This window comes from Chelonoidis abingdonii, chromosome 2 (genome assembly GCF_003597395.2).
Source record: "Chelonoidis abingdonii isolate Lonesome George chromosome 2, CheloAbing_2.0, whole genome shotgun sequence".
NCBI classification, from domain to species: Eukaryota; Metazoa; Chordata; order Testudines; family Testudinidae; genus Chelonoidis; species Chelonoidis abingdonii.
This window is the reverse complement of record NC_133770.1, coordinates 193,895,607-193,914,667: the sequence shown is the minus strand read 5'-3', so window position 1 is coordinate 193,914,667 and position 19,061 is coordinate 193,895,607. Positions and strand designations below refer to the sequence as shown.

Here is a 19,061-nt window from a genome sequence, read left to right as displayed (position 1 = left end):
TTTCTTTCCTTCCCCTTCTCCGATAAAAGAATGAATGGATTTGTGACAAGGCAAATCTGATGTTACGCAGAGAGAGAGAAGTATGCCATAATAATTGAATGAGTTCATATTTTCCTGTCGAAAATAAGAGCAGATATAAAATTGCAGCCGGCAGTTAGCTCAGATTTGCATTTTTTTTAAAAATTACTTTCTGCATTTTTAATCTCGCAAACGGGTTGAGCCAGGGCATTGCCACTTTTCTTTGCCTCTGAAATGTGGTTGTCTCTTTCATGAAAGAATATCAGAGATTTTAAAGAGCTTGCCCGTGGTATCAGCCGTCTCTCTAATCAGGAGGTAATTCTCCATTAAGAAATGGGGAGGCTGGCCGAAATAAATAAAACTTAGTTGTTTTGATCATTGTCTCTCTCTCACTCATACACACACACTTCTAGTCTGAAAAGCACAAACTTGCCTTGAAATGGCACTTCAGCTTTAATGCGAGTCTAACTAGCCTATTAAATATGATCAACATACCGTTTGCATGGAATGAAACCTTTCCCAGTCCTGATTGCTCCAAAGGGGAATCACATCCTACCTCCCATCTTCCCAGTCTTCGTTCTCCCAGTGTACACACTCTTGCAATTACTGGTGATTGTGCTAATGCAACCCTGAGCAAAAGCATGCTGGTAGTCTGAACAGAGGAGCCGGGAAATACCGTTAATGCAAGGGAAATACACGTGGATTAAGCTCTCTCTTTGACATGTTTGTATCTCTACCGATCCTGTAGATTCTGTGCATTGAACATAACACTTCATATCTGTCATCTAAAAAGCTCATTTCCGACTTTATCTTGCTTCCTTAATTTTTTGTAAATGGAACACCAGGTGATCTGGGAAGAAATTATGTTTCTCTTTGAGAAATGGGGAAAGGAAAGAAAGTGGGGAAGGCGACTTGTTAGCATTGATTCTAAACAAGCAATACACTTTAGTATAATTTCTGCCGTGATTGTTTCTTACATAACTCCCTGCATCTAACGCAGACTAGTTCGCTCAGCAGACAGTATAATATAACATCGGGCCTTCTGAGTTCTTAATTTCCCTCCTGCAACAGAACAGGGCTTGAGGCGTGATCTGTAACTTCCTTGATCAACATTTGGTTTTCTTGTTAAGAGGTTGAACTGTTCTTTTCTTAACCAAATATTTTTTTTATTTGTTCAGATGACATCCACCTCTTCACCCTCCCCCCTTTTCTTTTCATCATCAGCAAATAAAGATTAGGTGGGCAGATTATAGAAAGCATTTTCAGTCTTGTGCTGATCTTTATTCCAGAGCCTTTGTGATGATATTGATGATGATGATGGTCAAGTGGACAGTTTGATTTTTGTGTTTGGAGCTAGTTATAAAGAATCAATATTATATCAAGGGGTAACTTTCGTGATAAAGGACTTTAACCACTCTGGCTATTCATCATAAGTCTGTAGCAAGCAGATAGGTCAAAAGAAATTATATTGCACTAAAGAGTGTGTCTTCTTATCTCTCCCATACCAGGGGAATAAGGGACAAGCCGATCGATACAGTAGCTGCTGTATACTTCTTGCAATTATCAATAGCTGATTTCGTCTTTTGAGGCCTGCATCTATTAATACAAGCTAATAATAATCTTCTGCGCATATCTATAGCCAAGGGGATAAAAGTTTTATACCTGACAGCACTATTTATAGTTACTAATGTATACCCTATACTATTTATAAATGTATTCATCATGATCTGACTAGTCATTTTAAGTGGCATATAGCCTTGTACACAGATGAGTAAATATAAACTAGGTTTATGTGCGTATGTACATATATAGATGGTGTGTATATTACTGTATATATGCCTATAGCTAAATGTATACAGATCGTATGTATATTATATATACATGCACACATGGTATAAACGTGAGTGTTTACCTAGTGTATATATACATACACACTGAACTTATGTTGCTGTGATAATGTATAGATATGTATATACTTTATATATGTCCATGCTACTTAAAAATGGTTTGTTAAATTAATGTCATCTATTAGGTTAAAGAACAAAAACTTATAGTAGTTGGGGTTTGCTAAGTGTGAGCATGAGGCTGAGTGTATATGAATTGATGTTTATTTAGATCTAAGAGTGGCATGATATTAAATAAAAGGGAATAACTTAAATGTTTAAGGCAAAACGTTTAGGAACGATTGTGCAGTGGACTGGTTCTATAAATCTGACGGCGGAGCTCGTTGCTTTCTACAAAAAAATTGTAATAGAAAAGAAACATCTTTATAATTGACATTTGACATGCTGTTTGGGTTAGGCTGTGGTAGACCAAGCACAGATTTCGCTCTGATGGAAACATTTATCATCGTGATTGCTACAGAGTGGCAGGTGGTGTTATCAATTACCTCTTCTTACCAATAATAATATTAGTATGGTAATATCTTTGCTCAAGTGAGAACGAATTAGCGGTCAGTTGCTGCAGCTTTAAACATACAAAAGAGTGCTAGATTTAACCCCAAGGTCCTAAAACAAAAGTTGGGGTGAAAGAGGGGAGAAGAGACTTCATACTGAAAGAAAGAATAAAAGATAATATAAAATAAAGTCCAGATAATTGAACGTCCCTTCTGAATAAAGTTGCTGAAGCAAATTTTAAAAATAACCAGCTATAGACTGATGGCACAAACTGTCAGATCCATTTTATCTATATGTGGGTTTCTTTGATAGGTTTATGAACATAAATCTTAAATATTTATATACATGCTGACGGAACTATGTATACTCTTCTCGTGAAATCATTTTTGCAGATAAGCTTCGTTTTTTCCTGAATAAATGGTACAAATTAAAGCAAACACCTAATTATGCGTCCCATTAATGTAAAAACTACGATACTAATTGGTAAATAATATTATTAAGCAGACAAAATAATAATGTGTTGCTTCTTACGATGAAAACAGCATTGCAAAGGGAAAGACAATTAACAAATTAGATTTAATTACAGAGGAGAAAAACAACTTTTGTTTTTTCATCAGTATTAAAATATTTTAATAGACCCGCCAGTCATGTGGTTAAAAATATGAGTGTGTAATCGTACATATATAATTGTAAATACATGTATTTTATACACATATTTACATATTTCTGTGCTGGAGTCTACTGTCACACACACGTGCATAAAAGAAAGGGAGATTGTGTTAATCAGTTTCCCCTCCGAAGTGACCATATTTTTGCAGCCCAACTTCAGTAAATATGTTTTCATACTTTAGCGTGAAAGACTAAACAAGAGAATCGTGAAAAAGTTTCCATCTAATAAGGAAAGTGGGGGAAGGGGGCCGAGAGATTAGAAACCACTTTATGATAACTTTAGACTTGCCTTCCGAACGCTTTACGTGTTTGGGTTGACCTAAATCACCTAAATCAGTTACAAAAGTTTCGCCTCTATGATGTGGTCATTTACAAAACGTAGCGATCAAACCACTCGCTTTCTAATCTGAGGGGCATAGGCAGGTGTGGGTTAAAAGTGATCATTTCACCAGAGTCTCTTCCGTCTGCCACTCAACGAAACGTGAATGTAACCTGGGCTTAAAACGACGCAGAGCCCTGCACCTTTGTCCACTGCTCAAGTGTATATATAGCTTCTTTAAAAAAAACCCAGCCCTATAAAACGTGTCACTACTTGTAACCCTAGAATATGTAAATCTCAAGAGATACAAATCTGGTAATTATGCCTTTCTTGCCTTTGTGATCTCCGTAGTTCATTAAATATTAAAGACTGGATTATTTAATTTTCCATTTAAAGTTTTCTCTCACGTCTGGCAAAAGCATATTACACTTTTTAAGCAGAAGACAAAGTACGTTCTCATAACATTCTCGAAGGATTGTTTTCTAGACAGGTTGTAAGCAATACAAATCCCATACAAGTCATCATTGTGCTACTGGGGAAGCTAAAAGACCTTGAGAAATAGCAAATTCTAAAGTTTAGGAAGAAAATGTTGATTGAGCAACAACAAAATCCCTTCCGAAGATGACGGGATGAAAATTGACACATTTCAGTTGCTACTGCAATGGGGCGGGGGGAAGAGGGGGAATGCCTGTGCTAGATTAAAGTGCAGCATCTCTGATTCCAGGCGAATGTTTTAGACACAGTCGGTAGCTGAGCTTTTTTTCACCTAAAGCAAGTCTGTAGAAGTTTACCTCTGTGCCATCTGAAAGAGAAGATGTAAACAGAACATGTCCACCATTGCACTTTCTGAAGGCTCCTTTAACACTCGCAAGCGATCGCTTTCGCCTGCATTGTGTGTGTGTGTGTCTAAAACTGTATTTGTGTGTGGTGTGTGTAACAGTCCCCTTCCTGTCGGTGGAAATACATTATGTTTAATAAGTGCTTAAGCCCCCCTCCCCCTTCATATTGGAAAATCACATCAGATTTCAGTCCTCAATGTCGTTTACAGACATTTTAGTTTAGAAACACTCCGGGTGACAAACTTTCCGCCAAAGTGGGATCTGTCGCGGAAAAGTTAGAGTTAGAATTTAGAGACTGCAAGAAGTATTTTATTTGTAAATGCAGAAGGCGCTGGAAAGGGGTCGACCTTTAAAATCACAAGAATGGAACGTAGAAAACAGACAGACGCCCAACATTTAAAGCCATTTTTTTTGCCCTTTCTAGGTTAGTTTTTTAGGATGTGTTGAGGGTTTTTTTTAAAAAACAACAACAACAACAACAACAACAAACAAAACAAAACAAAAACGAACACCCAAAATACAAACATCTCTAAAAGCGTGTGTGACCATAAACTATCCAGACTGGCCTAACCTGGCGCCTTTAATTTATTTTGTTTTCCTACGTCAGAGTGGCGAAGAAACCAAAAGCCGAGAGATAATATCTCAGTGCAAAAGATAAAAGAAACTAGCAGCAGGGGAAGTTTACGCAGAAGTCTCCCAAAAAAGCCGGGGTTAGTGTATTTCAAGGACTGCAACTGGGGGTGGGCGCGAAAAAGGACGGAGATTAGGAGGAAATCCATTTCACTGGTATTAGTCTCTGTCTCCTCTGTCCCTAACCCCCTGCCCGCAGCTCCCTTCTGTTTCGTGCCAGGTGAGCCGTTGCTCTCGTGGTCCCAAACAAGGGGTCTGAGAAACTGAGAGCCACTAGAGCAAAACAAAAGAGAGATGGGGCGCAGTGCCGAGGGGCTGACCTGTAAGTGAGATTTCAGAAAGGAAAGAAAAGGGGGGACAGAAGAGCCAAAAAACCCCAAACAAATAAATGTTGGGGCTGGAGGGAGTGTCCCCTGATCACTGTGCGATGATGATGCAGAGGATGCTGGGGCCATCGGTAACTATGTGGTACATCCTAGCGGTAGGTCGCTGCTATGGGAGGTGCCTGAGCCTGTGTCCCTTTCCACAGCAGAGATCCTCCCCAACCACCACTACCACCACAAAAAAAAGCAACTTGTGGCTGAAGTCTAGTGCAGTTCCCCAGGGCTTGAGGCGAGCCAGGGCAGAGGGAACTCCCACGGGCACTTGCCTCGTGGACCATCCCCTCGCCCCAAAACACGCGAGCCAGCGGACAGCCTCAGGGGAAGGGAGTGAGGGGCTCGCTGCTGAGCAGAGTGGTAGGGTGGGGGGACCCAGCCCTTCCCCGCCCGCTCTTCTTTAAAAAGAGGGGTGTAGGGGGGAGCCAACGAGCCACCGCTGGGAAAGCGTCTAGGGAGAGAAGCACTTGGAGGCGGCTAGGAGCAGATCGGGCTGCTGAGCAACGGGGGTGGGGGGCAGGAGGAGGTGGAGAGCTGGAGCAGTAGGAGGAGCCGCCGTGTGACCCGCACCGCTCCCAAACTTGAAAGTTTATCTGCCCGAAAGCACCAGCAGCAACCTCGGCTTGCACATTCCTCCTGTTACGCAGAGAGGAGGCATTGAGTGGGGGGAGAGCCGGCAGACCTCAGCTGTGGCGGGAGTGCGGGGAAGGCGGGGGTGACCCAACTCACCCCGCTGCAGGCAGCGCAGCAAGCGAACCCTAACCCTGAGAGAGAGAGAGAGAGGACCCCGGGCTGGATCGAGCTTCTTTGCTGGAGATCAGACTTGCTCAGCACCCACGCGCGCGAGAGACTATTGCCAGTAGCCAACGGGGCACACAAGTGAGCTTAGGCGGGGGGCGAACGCCAGGCAGCGTGTCCCAAAAAAGTCACCGCAACCTGCTCGAGAAGAGGGGGGCAAAAACTTCCTACCCATGGACAACAGGAAGTGAGCCGCACCACCAGCAACGGGGAAGCTCTGCTTGGAGAAAGAAGCTGCAAGACAAAGAAGGAAGGAGAGAGGTGAAAGACAAAACTGCCCAAGGGTTTGTGGTTTTGTCCCCCTCCCCTCGCCCCCTCCCCCTCCCCCAAGAGGAAAGAGCAAAAGTCAGCGCGGTGGGGGAAGGAGAAAAAAGAGCAGCAGGACGGAGGAAGAGCAAAAGATAAGAATGTGACGCTCCAAGGAGAGACAAGGGGGAAGAAAGCGGAGCACAACCGCAAAAGTTTCTCGTCTCCCGACCAAGCAGAAATCGAGCCCACACGAGCGCCCATACAGAAATCAGATGCCACCCAGAGCAACTTCTGGGGAAAGAGGAGTCACGAGAGAAGACGACGCCGAGTGGTGCAAAAAAAAAAAAAAAAAAGCCCAGCGAGCAGAAGAAAGCCGAGCAAAAGTAGCGGAGGGGGGGCAGAGAAGAACACGAAGACCATGACCTTCCCCACCAAGTGAAGCTCGCACATATGTTGTGTAAAGCGTGTGCGCACCAGAGCCCCGCAGCGCGCTGTGTGTCTGTGTGTTGTGCTGCGGCTGCCCCTGCAGCCGCCGCGGCTGCTGCTGGGGTCGGTGTCTCTTGCAGGAGGCGCTGCTGGTGCCGGGGAGACGCACCATTTGGCGGAGGGAAGCGGTTAATTGCTGAGCCCCGTCCCTCATTTACATATGCAGCCTGAGTCCGCTGGAGCCGGGCCAATCCGCGCTCGCCCCCAGCACCATTAATCGTCATGCATTATTCACAATCATAATTACCGAGCCCCATGCGCGATCCGCGCAGCCGCCCCAGTTCGCAGCGCACGCCCCACAGCACCGCGCACACCCCGCCCAGCTAATCCCCCAGCTCGCTCGCTCAGTTTGTCGCCCCCCCCCCCGTACTCGACTTTTTCTTTGCGATCAATTATTTCCAGCCCCCTCCCTCCGGCTACCCCCCCTCCCGCTGATGCCTCTGCAAAAAGCAGCATCCAGAAGCCGCAGTTAGCAGCATGTCTCGTCGAAAGCAAGCGAAGCCCCAGCATCTCAAGTCGGACGAGGAGCTGCAGGCGGAGGTAGTTTCTGAGCACGGTAAGGGGCTGCTCCGTGTGTCTCTCGCTGTGTGTCTGTGATGGGGGGGGCGGTTATTTATTTATTTTCATCACGGGCCACGGCTCATTCCCAGTGCTGTAGAGAATGAGGATTAGAGCCGCTCCGGGAGACACAGCGGAAAAGTTACAGTTCAGCCAAGTTTCTTCCCTACCAGGAAACCATCCCTCCCATCAGCGCCCAGCTGGCCCTGGCGGCGAGTTCATCAGCGCTGGACTTGGCCGGGGGGGAGGAGGGTGAGTCCTCTGAGTTGCCCCGGGCTGTGGGAGCTGCGCGAGGCAGAGGAGTTGGCACCCGGGAGGCGAGCTCTCCTCCCCCTTCCCAGCTGGGGATATTTGCTCGTTCTCGAGCGCCCAGGCGTAGTTTCAGCCGAAGAAATGCCCCCTTCCTCCCCGCCCCATCTCCTCCCCCTAAGCAGGGAAGTTGGGAGCTGCTCAGCTGCCGGGGGGCAGCAGAAAGAGCCGCACAGGGCAGCTCCGCCTGGCTTGGATGCTCAGCAGCGCCAGGGGGGCTCGGAGCAGCCTGGCTCCAGCCACAGTCCCAACAAACCGGGCCAGCGCGCTCGGTCACCCCCCGCCCCAGAGCCCTCATCAAGGCGGCGGGGCTGCTGAGGGGCCCCCATTGCCAAAGCGCCCACCCCCACTTTCTAGGTGGGAAGGCTTTGCCTTCCTGCACCTCTGACTCCTCCCCCCAGGCAGAAGGGGGCTTTGGGGAGTGGGGGGGCGGGTACAGCCCTTAAGGGTGTAGGGGACGTTGTCATAGCTGGGGAATTGGCTGGCTGGGGGAGCAGAGTTTGTCTCGAGGAGCCTGGGCGCTCTGGTCCCTTTTCTCCCTGCTATCTTTGCCCCCCATCTCAGTTCAGTTCCTCTGGGCTCGTCTCTGATTGATATTAGTCCTAATGACTACAAACGATCACTGCCGCCACCATCATCTTTCACAGCAGCCACATAGAATGGAGAAGGTTTATTTTTCCCATCCATCCGCCATGAATCTCCCCTCCCCGTACATATATTGAGGCACATATGCCTGGGTTAATATCACCAGAGTGCCCAAACTGCCAGTAAACAAGTGTCCCGGGGCTGCAGTGATCCCCCCACCCCCATAACATTTGGAAAATGGGGGTTCAGTCTTTTAAAAAATAGAATGAACTGTGCGGATTAGAAGTAGAATTTCCAAAGGCTGTCCTCCAGCCTTCTCTTTTCCTTGGTTAGGTTCAGGGCTTCCACTGGAAAGTTTTCTTTTCCTTCTTCCATACAATTTATCTTTTTAATTTCTTGCATAAACCACTAGTGAGACACTATTTCCAGACTCCCTTGTTACTTTTTTCCCCCAAAACAACATGCAAAAAGTCACACCGCTTTATTTGTGCTTCAAAACTGGAATTTCTTACAAGTTGCATGCGGGGAGGGGGTGGGGAAAGGGATGAAAGTTGGAGCCTAAGGAGGATTTTGACTATGGTATCAGAACTTGGCGACCTAGAAGCTTAGGGTAGTGTCAATCCACTTCATCAGGTTCAAACATCTGTCAGATTGGCAAATCTTCAAACTCAGGACTGCCATCACCTCTTTCTCCTTACCAAGGTATTTTTGGGGGGTGAGAAGTGGTTGGTTTCCACTCTCCAGGGAAGGAAAGAGAAGGGGCTGAGAACCACTTCTGGAAAAGCCTTTTGGATACTGACAATAAGAGCCAGGCAAGGAAATGCTGCTTCCTGTCACACCTGAAGAACAAAACATGGTGTCTTTTTATTTTACTTTAGTTTAAGGATAGCAGTGACAGTGCAAAAATTAAATTGAAATTATTTGGCATTGTGGAAACAAGATTAAACAGTGTCTATTGGGAGAGTTCTTGGTTTAAGAATTTCTCATTTATAAACTTTTAAATGTTCAGCCTCGATTTCTGTAGTGGGGGGGGGGGACCACTGCATTACCTCATTATGTCACTTCTGGTGAGTTAATATATCGAAGAAAATTCTTAAACTATTTTTGTTTTGTTTTGTTTCGGGAGTCTTATCTATGTAGACATGTCACCCGAGATTAGAACAGGAGATATGCTAAAAAGAAACGCTTGCATATGGTGGGTAGATTAAGGACAAAGAATCTTTTTGTCATGGAAATATTTTTTTTTTGTTTTGTTTTGTTTACTTCATCACATAGAATTTCTCACACTTGGTTTGTTTTGTATTGCCCTCAATGACTACATGATCAAATGAATGGATTTATTTCTGCCGAATGAGAAAGACACAGTCTTTCCATCAAAAGGACTACATTGCAACCCAGTGAGGAATTTTAAAGCGTTATTATTGTGGTCCCTGAATAGCTCAAAATCGGCTTTCACAGCAGCCCTAAAATGCAACAATGTAAATACTTCTTAGCCTTAGAAGGCTGTTATCGAAATGTGCTGTGTCCCCTTTTATGAAAACATATTTAAATTAATGGAATGAACCCCCTCGTAGTTAACAATAAAAAAGCTGGAGCAGAGTTGTTGGTTTTTCACTTTCATTTCAGAAATGTGAACAAGGTGAATGTAGTAGTGTAAACAAGTTGAAGGATATGTAGTGCACATTTGTATAGTGTAAACCATTTGCACGTTATAATACAAAATACAAATATTGCTACTTTTAAAACAATTTAAAAGGTCAAATATATTTAAGTGCACAAAGAAGATCTTAGAATTAAAACATGTCCTTCAAGTCAGTGCTTTTCATTTCCATTCACGGTTGTAATCAAGATATTGCCACAGTTCCTGAACATATTTTGCAACAGGCCAAAAATACTCAGTCCAGGACAGAACAGAGGAGGAGTCATTTTGCAGTTTTGTAGTAGGAGTGTGGGGGGGTTAAAGCAAACAAAGTAATAATGCTTTTATTTTATCCGTATACTTTTACACATTTTTAGGTATGTACACTCTGTGATAGAAATTATTGATAACCCAATATTAAGTTGAGGAAGCTTATTTATTTAATGTAAGCATATATTTAATATCATTATCAAACTATATTTTCATTAAGTGAAGCATTTTAAGTGAATGTTCTGTAGGCTTGTTACTTATAATTAAAAATGAACAGTAGCAAAAGGAAACCTGACAGTTTGGAAAACAGAATTGAAGATAAACAGCAGGCTGTATTTAAAGTTATATGGAGGCCAGTCAACTTAGGTGGTGATGTTACAATGGAAGCTTTAGAATTGTAGTAAATAATTTTTGAAGTCAGTTTGGAGGACAGCATAATGCAGCCGAGTTTAACAACAGAACAGTCTCACTATGGGCAGTCTGATGAGAAAGTGTTTGAAATCTGAAGATAATTGACAATGTCATAAGCAACAAATTTTCATTCAGAAAATCATTTAAAATGATTTTTTAATGTGGAAAGGTAAAATATGCCTTTTGTAAACAGGAAAAGAAATGTTGGCAAACAACTGGTAATGGTAGATTGCTTTGCCAGATGTATTGTAGAATAATGAACAAAAAGATATTTATTCACACAACATTTTAAGGATGCCATATTGAAACAAAATGTTGGGAATCCTTTACGAGCCACAGAAAAATTGGAAAAACTGTTGTTGATATCAAACACAATATGCTCTTCCTTTCTAAGAAAAAAAATATTTCAGATATTAGTGTTTTAAATTTCTAGCAGTACTGTTTTTCCTAAATCAACAGATTACAGGCAATTAAAAATTATATTCTGCTAAAGAAAAGAGAAATATGACATGCATTTTGACTCAGATTAATCCATGATACTAGTGAAGAGCATGAGCTTAGCATTTTTAAAGTAGGACTAATTAAACAAAGTTTTTATTAAGTTAAAAAAGTGATTCCATTGTTGCTGTTCTAAAGTTCTAGTAAGAGTTACTATGGCAATTGATGCTTTGGACTGTGTTTTCATTCTAAGCTAATGAGTCAGATGTATTATTGTTCATTTTGAGAGGAAAGGAATACCTTAAAGGAAGGAAGTAATGGCAATCTTTGAATATGACTTTGCAACCTAATGTCTGTTAAAAATACCGGATATAATTACATTAAAATGTTGGGTTTTTTTACATTTGCGAAATGCATAATACATTCTAATTCCTGTATCTTTTGAATGCAGGTGAACTAGAATTACATTATGTATATTTTAACATCTACCAGCTGCACTAATAGAGTTCTTTTGAAATTATACATATATAATTACACCAATTCAGTGTAGAGTAATCAATTTTCTTTAAAAAAATCTATTTGAGATATATGTGTGTATATAAATTAAACATACACCCTACAAGCATAAGAATATATCTGCATTAAAAATATAAAAAAAACAATAACACCCCCCCGAGTTTTCATCATATAATTTAGAAACACAAAATATTTTTTTCTCTAGAACTTGAAAGGTGACAGTAGCCTATCAGTAAACGTGAAACTCCTATGATTTTGCAAACAATCTTTTTGAAGCAACAACACCAGAGATTGCTTACTTAGTTTAAAAATAATATCTTAAGGTAAAATAGAAGTATTGCTAATTAATTGTCACTTTACTGAGAAAGGACAATTGACATTGTTTGCTTAAGTTCTTTTGGAATTCTTGTACATAATTCATCTACAAACTTTGTAGCTTTTATAGTTGTAGATAATTTTGATTCTCTTCAAAGGAAAAATGTATGGATTAACATCAGGAATTATTTACGCGAGGATTGTTGTACGCAAGATAATGGAAAAAGAAGGCAAAAGTGGGTCACATTTCATTTTGTGCTGCTAATTTCGCAGAAGTTTTACTATTGATCTTGAGGTGGTCATATGGATATTTTCTTTTCTTTGGGAAATCTTCAAAGGTGCTGCACTGACTTCTGTACAATAAGTATCAGCGGGATACTAATTGTTTACATGTAAATGTTGACAACTTGTACTTTCTAAAATATTTGAAAAAATTTCATTCGAGAAGCTGGTATTCAAGCTTCTTTTTAAATAAGAATTTATTTTAAAAAGAAAAAAAATCAAACATCCATAAATTCTACTTCTGAAAAACAGTTTAGGTCTTTGAAGATTTTTAGGAGGTTTCCCCCCCCCTTTTTTTTTGTTTCGCTCCATTTTTTTGGTTTTTGTCCCCCCACCCCACGCCCCATATGCTTTGTTGACTGATTGCCAAGCTGGGACAAGCATAATCTGTAGACCTTCCATTGACTCAGGAGGTGAGTCAGTTAGTTTTGCTGATAATAAAACAGGTCTGGTATGATGTTAAAATAGTTCAGTTCTGACATATTTTATACAAAACAAAGCATACATGAAACACTTAAACCAGAATATTTTTCTGTAAGCTGACAGTAATGTACTATACACTTTTCAGAGGAAGTATTGTTAAATCTAGTTATAATTTTGTACATTTTTGTTGAACAGTACATTTCTATGTAGAGGGCCAAAATCCTCCTTGCTTTACCTTGGTAAAATCTCCCACTGAATTTTATAGGAGTTTTCCATGAATAAATTGAGCAAGGTTTAAACCATAATGTACCTATAGGGTCATTTTTAAGTGTTGTTCTGTTACAGATGTGTGTGGTTTGTTTTTGGTTTGGGGGGGAGGAGTTGGAAGGGAGGGGATACTGGAAATCGGAAAAAGCTAGAAAAATCATACCATAAATGAATTATAGAAAACAAACTTGTGAAATTTTAAAATAATGATTTGAAATGCTGAGCAAAACGACACTGGACTCTAGGTTTTCGTTTTGTTCTAATTTACTATACACAAGATTAGTATTAATTTTCTCAGTGTTGACTTTGTTAATATTGTGCCTTCTCCCTCCCTCCAAAAAAATCAAAACTCCTGGGGTTGGAAAATATACCAATAAATAATACCTCTGACAATGTCAATAGAATGTCTAAATATTTTACAATGTATGCCTGTCTTTTTCAATCCCCACTTAAACAGGTTAAGTTTTGTGTTCAAGACCACCCCTTCTGTATTTTCTGTGCATTAGTGTCCAGCGTACTATAGAAAGTCTGTTTGGTCTCAGTGAAAAGGTGGGATTGCACGGAGTGCCAACAAGCTTCCGAAGGACTCTCCCTGAGGGTGGGTAGTTAGAAGTGCTTTAACAAGGCTTGCTGATTTAACCTTTGCCTGGTTTGCCCTGCCAGGGGTGGCCACTAGATGTCAAGCTTATAATACAATTAGTACATCTGTGCAGTTGACCTTGGCAGCACGGCTTACCACTGTTCTGTTAAGTGTTAACACTGAATTTGAGTGTTAACTAGAGATCCCTGTGAGTTTGCTACATGCTGTACAACTTATCAAATGCCCATCTAGTTCAGGACAAGTGTTTACAGTTCTTAAAGAAGGAAAAAGGTTTCCTTTTGTGCAGACTTGCATCTTGAACTGCTTAATTAACCCTGCAGGTGCCACAGCACTTTTGTTTCAATTAATCAAAACAGCCTTATTGTTCACTATTTCAAGAGAGCCCTCCAAATAGCTCTATTTGGTAATTCCATTGTATGATTTTATATCTCTGTGGTAATATGTTTCATAAACTGCAGATGACTAGCAGTAATAGGTTTGTTTAGCTTTTTATGCAGCTTTAGTTATCCAACACAACACTGCAGTACAGAGAATGGCAAATGAGCAAAATGGCTGAGCTACATAATAAGCAGTGAATTACTTAGACTTCGATCCTACAGAAGCTTGTGCACGTGAGTAACTTTTACTCACAGAAGTAGTCTCATTGACTTAAATGTTTGTGTGTTCATTTCTCTTGTGCATAAGCCTTTGCAGGATTGGGTTCGTAATTGGCTTCTCATATTTGTGGTCCTGTAAACACAGACTGGCCATTTTTTCAGTGTTTGTTCAGACATTGGTCTGTTTTATTTTGCAGGTAGGCAGTCTAAAATTACATTTATGTAGTTTAAGACTTAGTTAATCATCAACTTTCTGAAACAAGGATATTATGGTGTTTTATTTAATTCTTTAGCCTTATTTGACTTTCTACTTTCTGTTTCAGTACTGGCTATGTTAGAGTTATCACTCTTGAAACTGTAAGGATTCCTAATTTTAAAAAAAATAATGTTTCAAAAAAAGTTTGCATGTTCGTGTATATTTAATTATATGTGTACTTTATATATATAATGTGATATCAGCCAACTGAATAGCTTATTATATATGGTCTTGAAACAACAAATATCTTATTATTTGATATAATATCTTGCACAGATATTCAGAACAAATCGTGAATGTTGCATCCCTTCCACATCTGCATGCATACATAATGGCACTGGTGTTTTAGCTAACTAGTGCTTCATTGCACAAATTAGAAACTGCAAATGTTTTAAACAGAAGACGGTTAGTGACAGTGCCACAGGTGGCTGTTACTTAACAAATTCTGAGATTTAGGCCACTGAATAGATCAAATTAAGTGTGCCAGGTCAATACAAGTTTTTGCATAGCAAGAGTGCCCTCCACTGTTCAAATCCATATTAACAGCTTTTGTGTTCTGTGAAAAAGGACAGAAAAATTTTCTATTGAGCCTGGAATTTCTTCTCCATTGTTAAACACAGTAGGGGTCTCTATTTGTCTCCTCCTGTTTCACAGCTTGGGCTCAGTATGTGATAATTCATCTTTCTTTATGGGATTCAAAGCTATCATAAAGAGTTAAAAAGAATTAATTTGCAAGAAAATAAATGTCTTCTAACAATTTAAGCAAACTTTTAAAATGCTTTGTACATTTTAGGAGATAAAGTTAAAGGAAAGAGTAGTAATATTGTTCTTAAGAATCAATCAATTGTAAAGTTGCTAGCTCATGGGAAAGTTAATATTTTTGGAAGAAAATACAATTATTTGGTTTTTTTATATATGTTCAACAAATAGAAATTATGCTTGAAAAAATGTTTGTCTACTCTGACAAAATGAATTATAAGTATTTGTCCAATTTTATATTTCACCAATCTTTAGTAATTGGGAAGCATGTTTATAAGATCTTTTGCTACAGATACAAACAAAACTGCTAAAACCTGCTGTTTGAAATAATGATTAGATTTGTACGCAAGAGATTTCTACATCTAGTTTTGTGATTAAGAACATTTTTATCTTTAACTGGTAGGGGGAAAGGTAATTTTTCTTTTGCTGAAACTTCTTTATAGTTCATATGCTCCTTCACAGAAAAAGGTTGGCAGTTTTAACTTTATACATTAGAAGTGCATATACTTTTTAAAATGATTAAAGATTTTCTGTTATTAAATACTCTGTAACTGTACCTGATTCACAAATAAGAGATTTTCCAGCTTTTTCATTGCCATTATTATTACTATTGTGTGTGATCTGAAAAGTTTTAGAAAACATTTTGTTTAACAAATATCTTAGACCTTTCACAATATATTTCTTTGATTATAAAACTTTAAGTAACACATTAACTTTTGAAAGAATACTAATCCTAAAAAATTAGTGTTTCATTGTTTTATCTAATTCTCTTGTGAAAGTATGTACAATTATGAAGCACACAACTGAAGGCTTTTATGATGCCACTGGAACAAAAATGTAGAGTAAAACAATGCATTGCCAGAGAACATTACTTTAGATTGTAAGGAACCTTACTTAATATAATTGAAAAGGTGCTTTACAAGTAATGTATCTGCAAAACCAGAAGTGGTTTTTTTTTAAATAATAATAATAATAAAAACAAAACAGGAACCAAGCTGAAACAGAGTGAAACAGTTTTGGCTCCTTTCACATTGTAAAACTGTTCGTCCTAAGAAAAATGGCATTTAGCTAACAGCATGTATTTAGGAGTTATTCTTACTAGACTGAAATACTTAATTTAAGCCCATTTCATAGCAGTAAATGGTATTCAGTATGTCTGAAACATCCACTTGTTATCTTTTCTCTCACAGGTATTGAAAAAACGTTAGCTTTCCGGTAGCATATAAGAGAATGTCCTTCTGTAAAAATACAAGACTCTTGAAATAGGATATACAAATTCTATGTATTTATACGTGGGGTTCATAGCTGTGCCAGTTTTTTTCCTAACTTTACACGTTTCCTCATGGTAACTGGAAGAGTCACTGTACCATTTAAGTCATGTTCCCACCCTCTGTTTCTCTCAGACTACAAGAGAAAAGATTAACATTGTATTCCATATAGAGATACATTGCCTGAAGTATGAACAGCATTTGATGAGTATAGTTAGTGACACTAGTAAAGTAGAATTCTCTTCATATCAACACCTTGTACCTCCCAAATAGTGCCAACAGAGCACACAAGCAGTACAAGATACTGCAATGATAAAAATGAGTTCCTCAAAACATTTTCAAATAAATTAACAAGAAAAATTCAAACAAAGGGCCCAACCCTCAGCTGGTGCAAATTGGCATCCATCTATTGAAGTCAATGCAACTACAGTGATATTTACACTAGCTGAAGATCTGGCCTTAAGTGTCTTTGTGGATGTGTTGGCTACAAATTTTTACCAGTTTTCATACAGTAACCCTCCTGACTGTAAAGTTATTTTTCATCCTTTGACCATTAGCAGCTTCAATAACTCTTAGTTGTTGAATTGCTAATGAGAAAAATCAAATGATTGAGAAGTTAGTGGCTCAAACCTTGAAGTCAGAACTCAGACAAAATTCACATTCAACTCCTATTGCTTCAGTAACAAGTACAGGATGTCTACAAGATTAAGCAGTTACTCTATTAACTAAAAAAAAAAAAGTCCACGTAAAACTTCATTGTAGTAGCACTTTCATTATCTAATCATTGTTTTGAGCAGAAATAAAAATAATAAAATACTGCATTGTTTAATTAATTTAATCACTTTTATTTTAGTATATGGAAGAGTAAAGGAAAGTTGTGAAACATAAAGCAAATGCAAAATAAATGATTAAAGTATTCCACCAGCAGTACAAGTCCAGACTAATATAAAAAAACACTTGGCTTAAAACTATGACAGATGTAAAAGGTTGAACAACCTGGAATATGATAAAATGATGAGATGAATTCTCTCTAGCCTATACAGCTATTCATATAAGTGTGATGCTTGAATTCTATCAGACAGCAAAATATAATATTTCTGATAAATATGGGTGACATGGAGCAATCTACTTTTCAGCAGAAATCCCCCCTGAAATCAATGGGAAGTTGTGTTTAAAAATCAGTGGCACAATATGGCACTTTTTTGTTTTGTTTTTTAAACTAATAATTCAAATTGAAAGTGGTGTAGGAAGGTAAGTGCAAAACATATCAGCATACATTTCGTTCCAGTGACTGCCTTTTTTTTTTCTTAGAATACTTAGAACTCACCACTTTCACTTACATAGTTCTTTTTCAAAGTGTCTGTGTGGGACCTGATCTTAAAAACTGTTACTTGCATGAATAGCCTTGCATAAGTAAGGGTTACTCACTCAAGTAAGGGCTTGCAGAATTGGGTACATAGTCTATAATTCTGTAAAGAATCTCAGCACTCACACAAGGTGCTGTACAATTAATGTCTGTATGTCAGATTAATGTTTCCTACAATTAATGACATCTGCTTGCTTGCCAGTATAGAAAGTGAAGCTATGGGAAGGTTGTTAGTATTTTTATTCTTTTAAAAAAAAATCCATAAAAAATATCGAAATGATCTCTTCTAGATTAGCGATGTTGGTCGGATTCTTTCCGTGTTTTAGAGTTTATTTTAAAAAGATAATTTCTACGTTGTTTTTAAAAAAATACTACTGTAGAAAATGATTATTTTTTTTAAAAAAAAGATGAATATACCAGGCTCTATGGTTTAAAAAGTATTCTGGATATTTATATTCCTGTTGTTTTATTGGAGGGGAATCTGAAAGGTGGAGTCTTTCCCCAGTCTTTCAGGGCCCAAACCTATTCCCGTGGAACTCAGTGGGATGCTTGCCATCAACTTCAGTGGGAGCAAGAGTGGGCTCTAATGGTCTAACTATAGTGTTTTATTACATTTCATATTTTAAGTTGAGGGGCACACTTGAAATGTAAGATGTTGCTTTTCTTGAGCTGTGTATTAGCATAACAGGCTAGTTATAGCACTGATGTATTATAGAGATAGATCCATGTTGATAATCTCTCATGATAATGTGTGCAGTGGCTTAGGCATCTATTGAAAGCTCATCTACCTGTATTTCTTAGTTTTCACATATCTAAATCAGAAGACTGTCTCTAATTTAGAAAAAAATGTGTTTTGAAATAATGAGAATACTTTTGAATTTGGATTTAATGATGATTATTGTACCTTGTCTGAAATAATTACATGGTTTATATTTGAGCAGTTCATTCTAGATTAGAGAACTGCCATATTTGAATGGTTATATTACTAGTATCCATCACAAATGACTGGAATCTGTTGTGCAAGGTTTGTTCAGAGGAAGATCTCCCTATTGGGGAAAAAAATAAGCAATATTTAGTTAAAATGGTAGTAAGAGAAATAAGCAGGTTAAACACTCTTAATAACGATCCCACCCTGCCAAAAAAAAAAAAGAAGAACAGGGGAGAAAACCATTACCCAAATTCCCAGTGTGTTTGGAAATGAGCACTGGAAAAACTACATAAATTAAAAGCTCACAAAGGACTCAATCTGCAGTCCTTAATCAGGCAACACTCCGATAGAACTCAGTGTACGCTGAGTAAGGACTACAGGATCAGGCTCCAAGACTGTAAAAATGTAAATCTGTAATGTAAATAAAGATTTGTTTGAATTGTCTTGTTCAAAGAGACTCAAGAGAAAAGTGCTACTAGAATGTGAATGTAAA

General features: G+C 39.2%; 1 protein-coding gene across 1 annotated transcript in view; it reads left to right on the top strand.

The window, feature by feature from the left end:
* Positions 1-5,910: 5,910 nt before the first annotated feature.
* SALL3 (spalt like transcription factor 3) overlaps positions 5,911-19,061 on the top strand; it is a 24,089-nt gene continuing 10,938 nt past the window's right edge. The window contains exon 1 of the mRNA XM_032772632.2: positions 5,911-7,337. Within this exon, the coding sequence (XP_032628523.1) occupies positions 7,259-7,337 (79 nt within the window). The 5' untranslated portion in view covers positions 5,911-7,258. The remainder of the gene's footprint in view (positions 7,338-19,061) is intronic.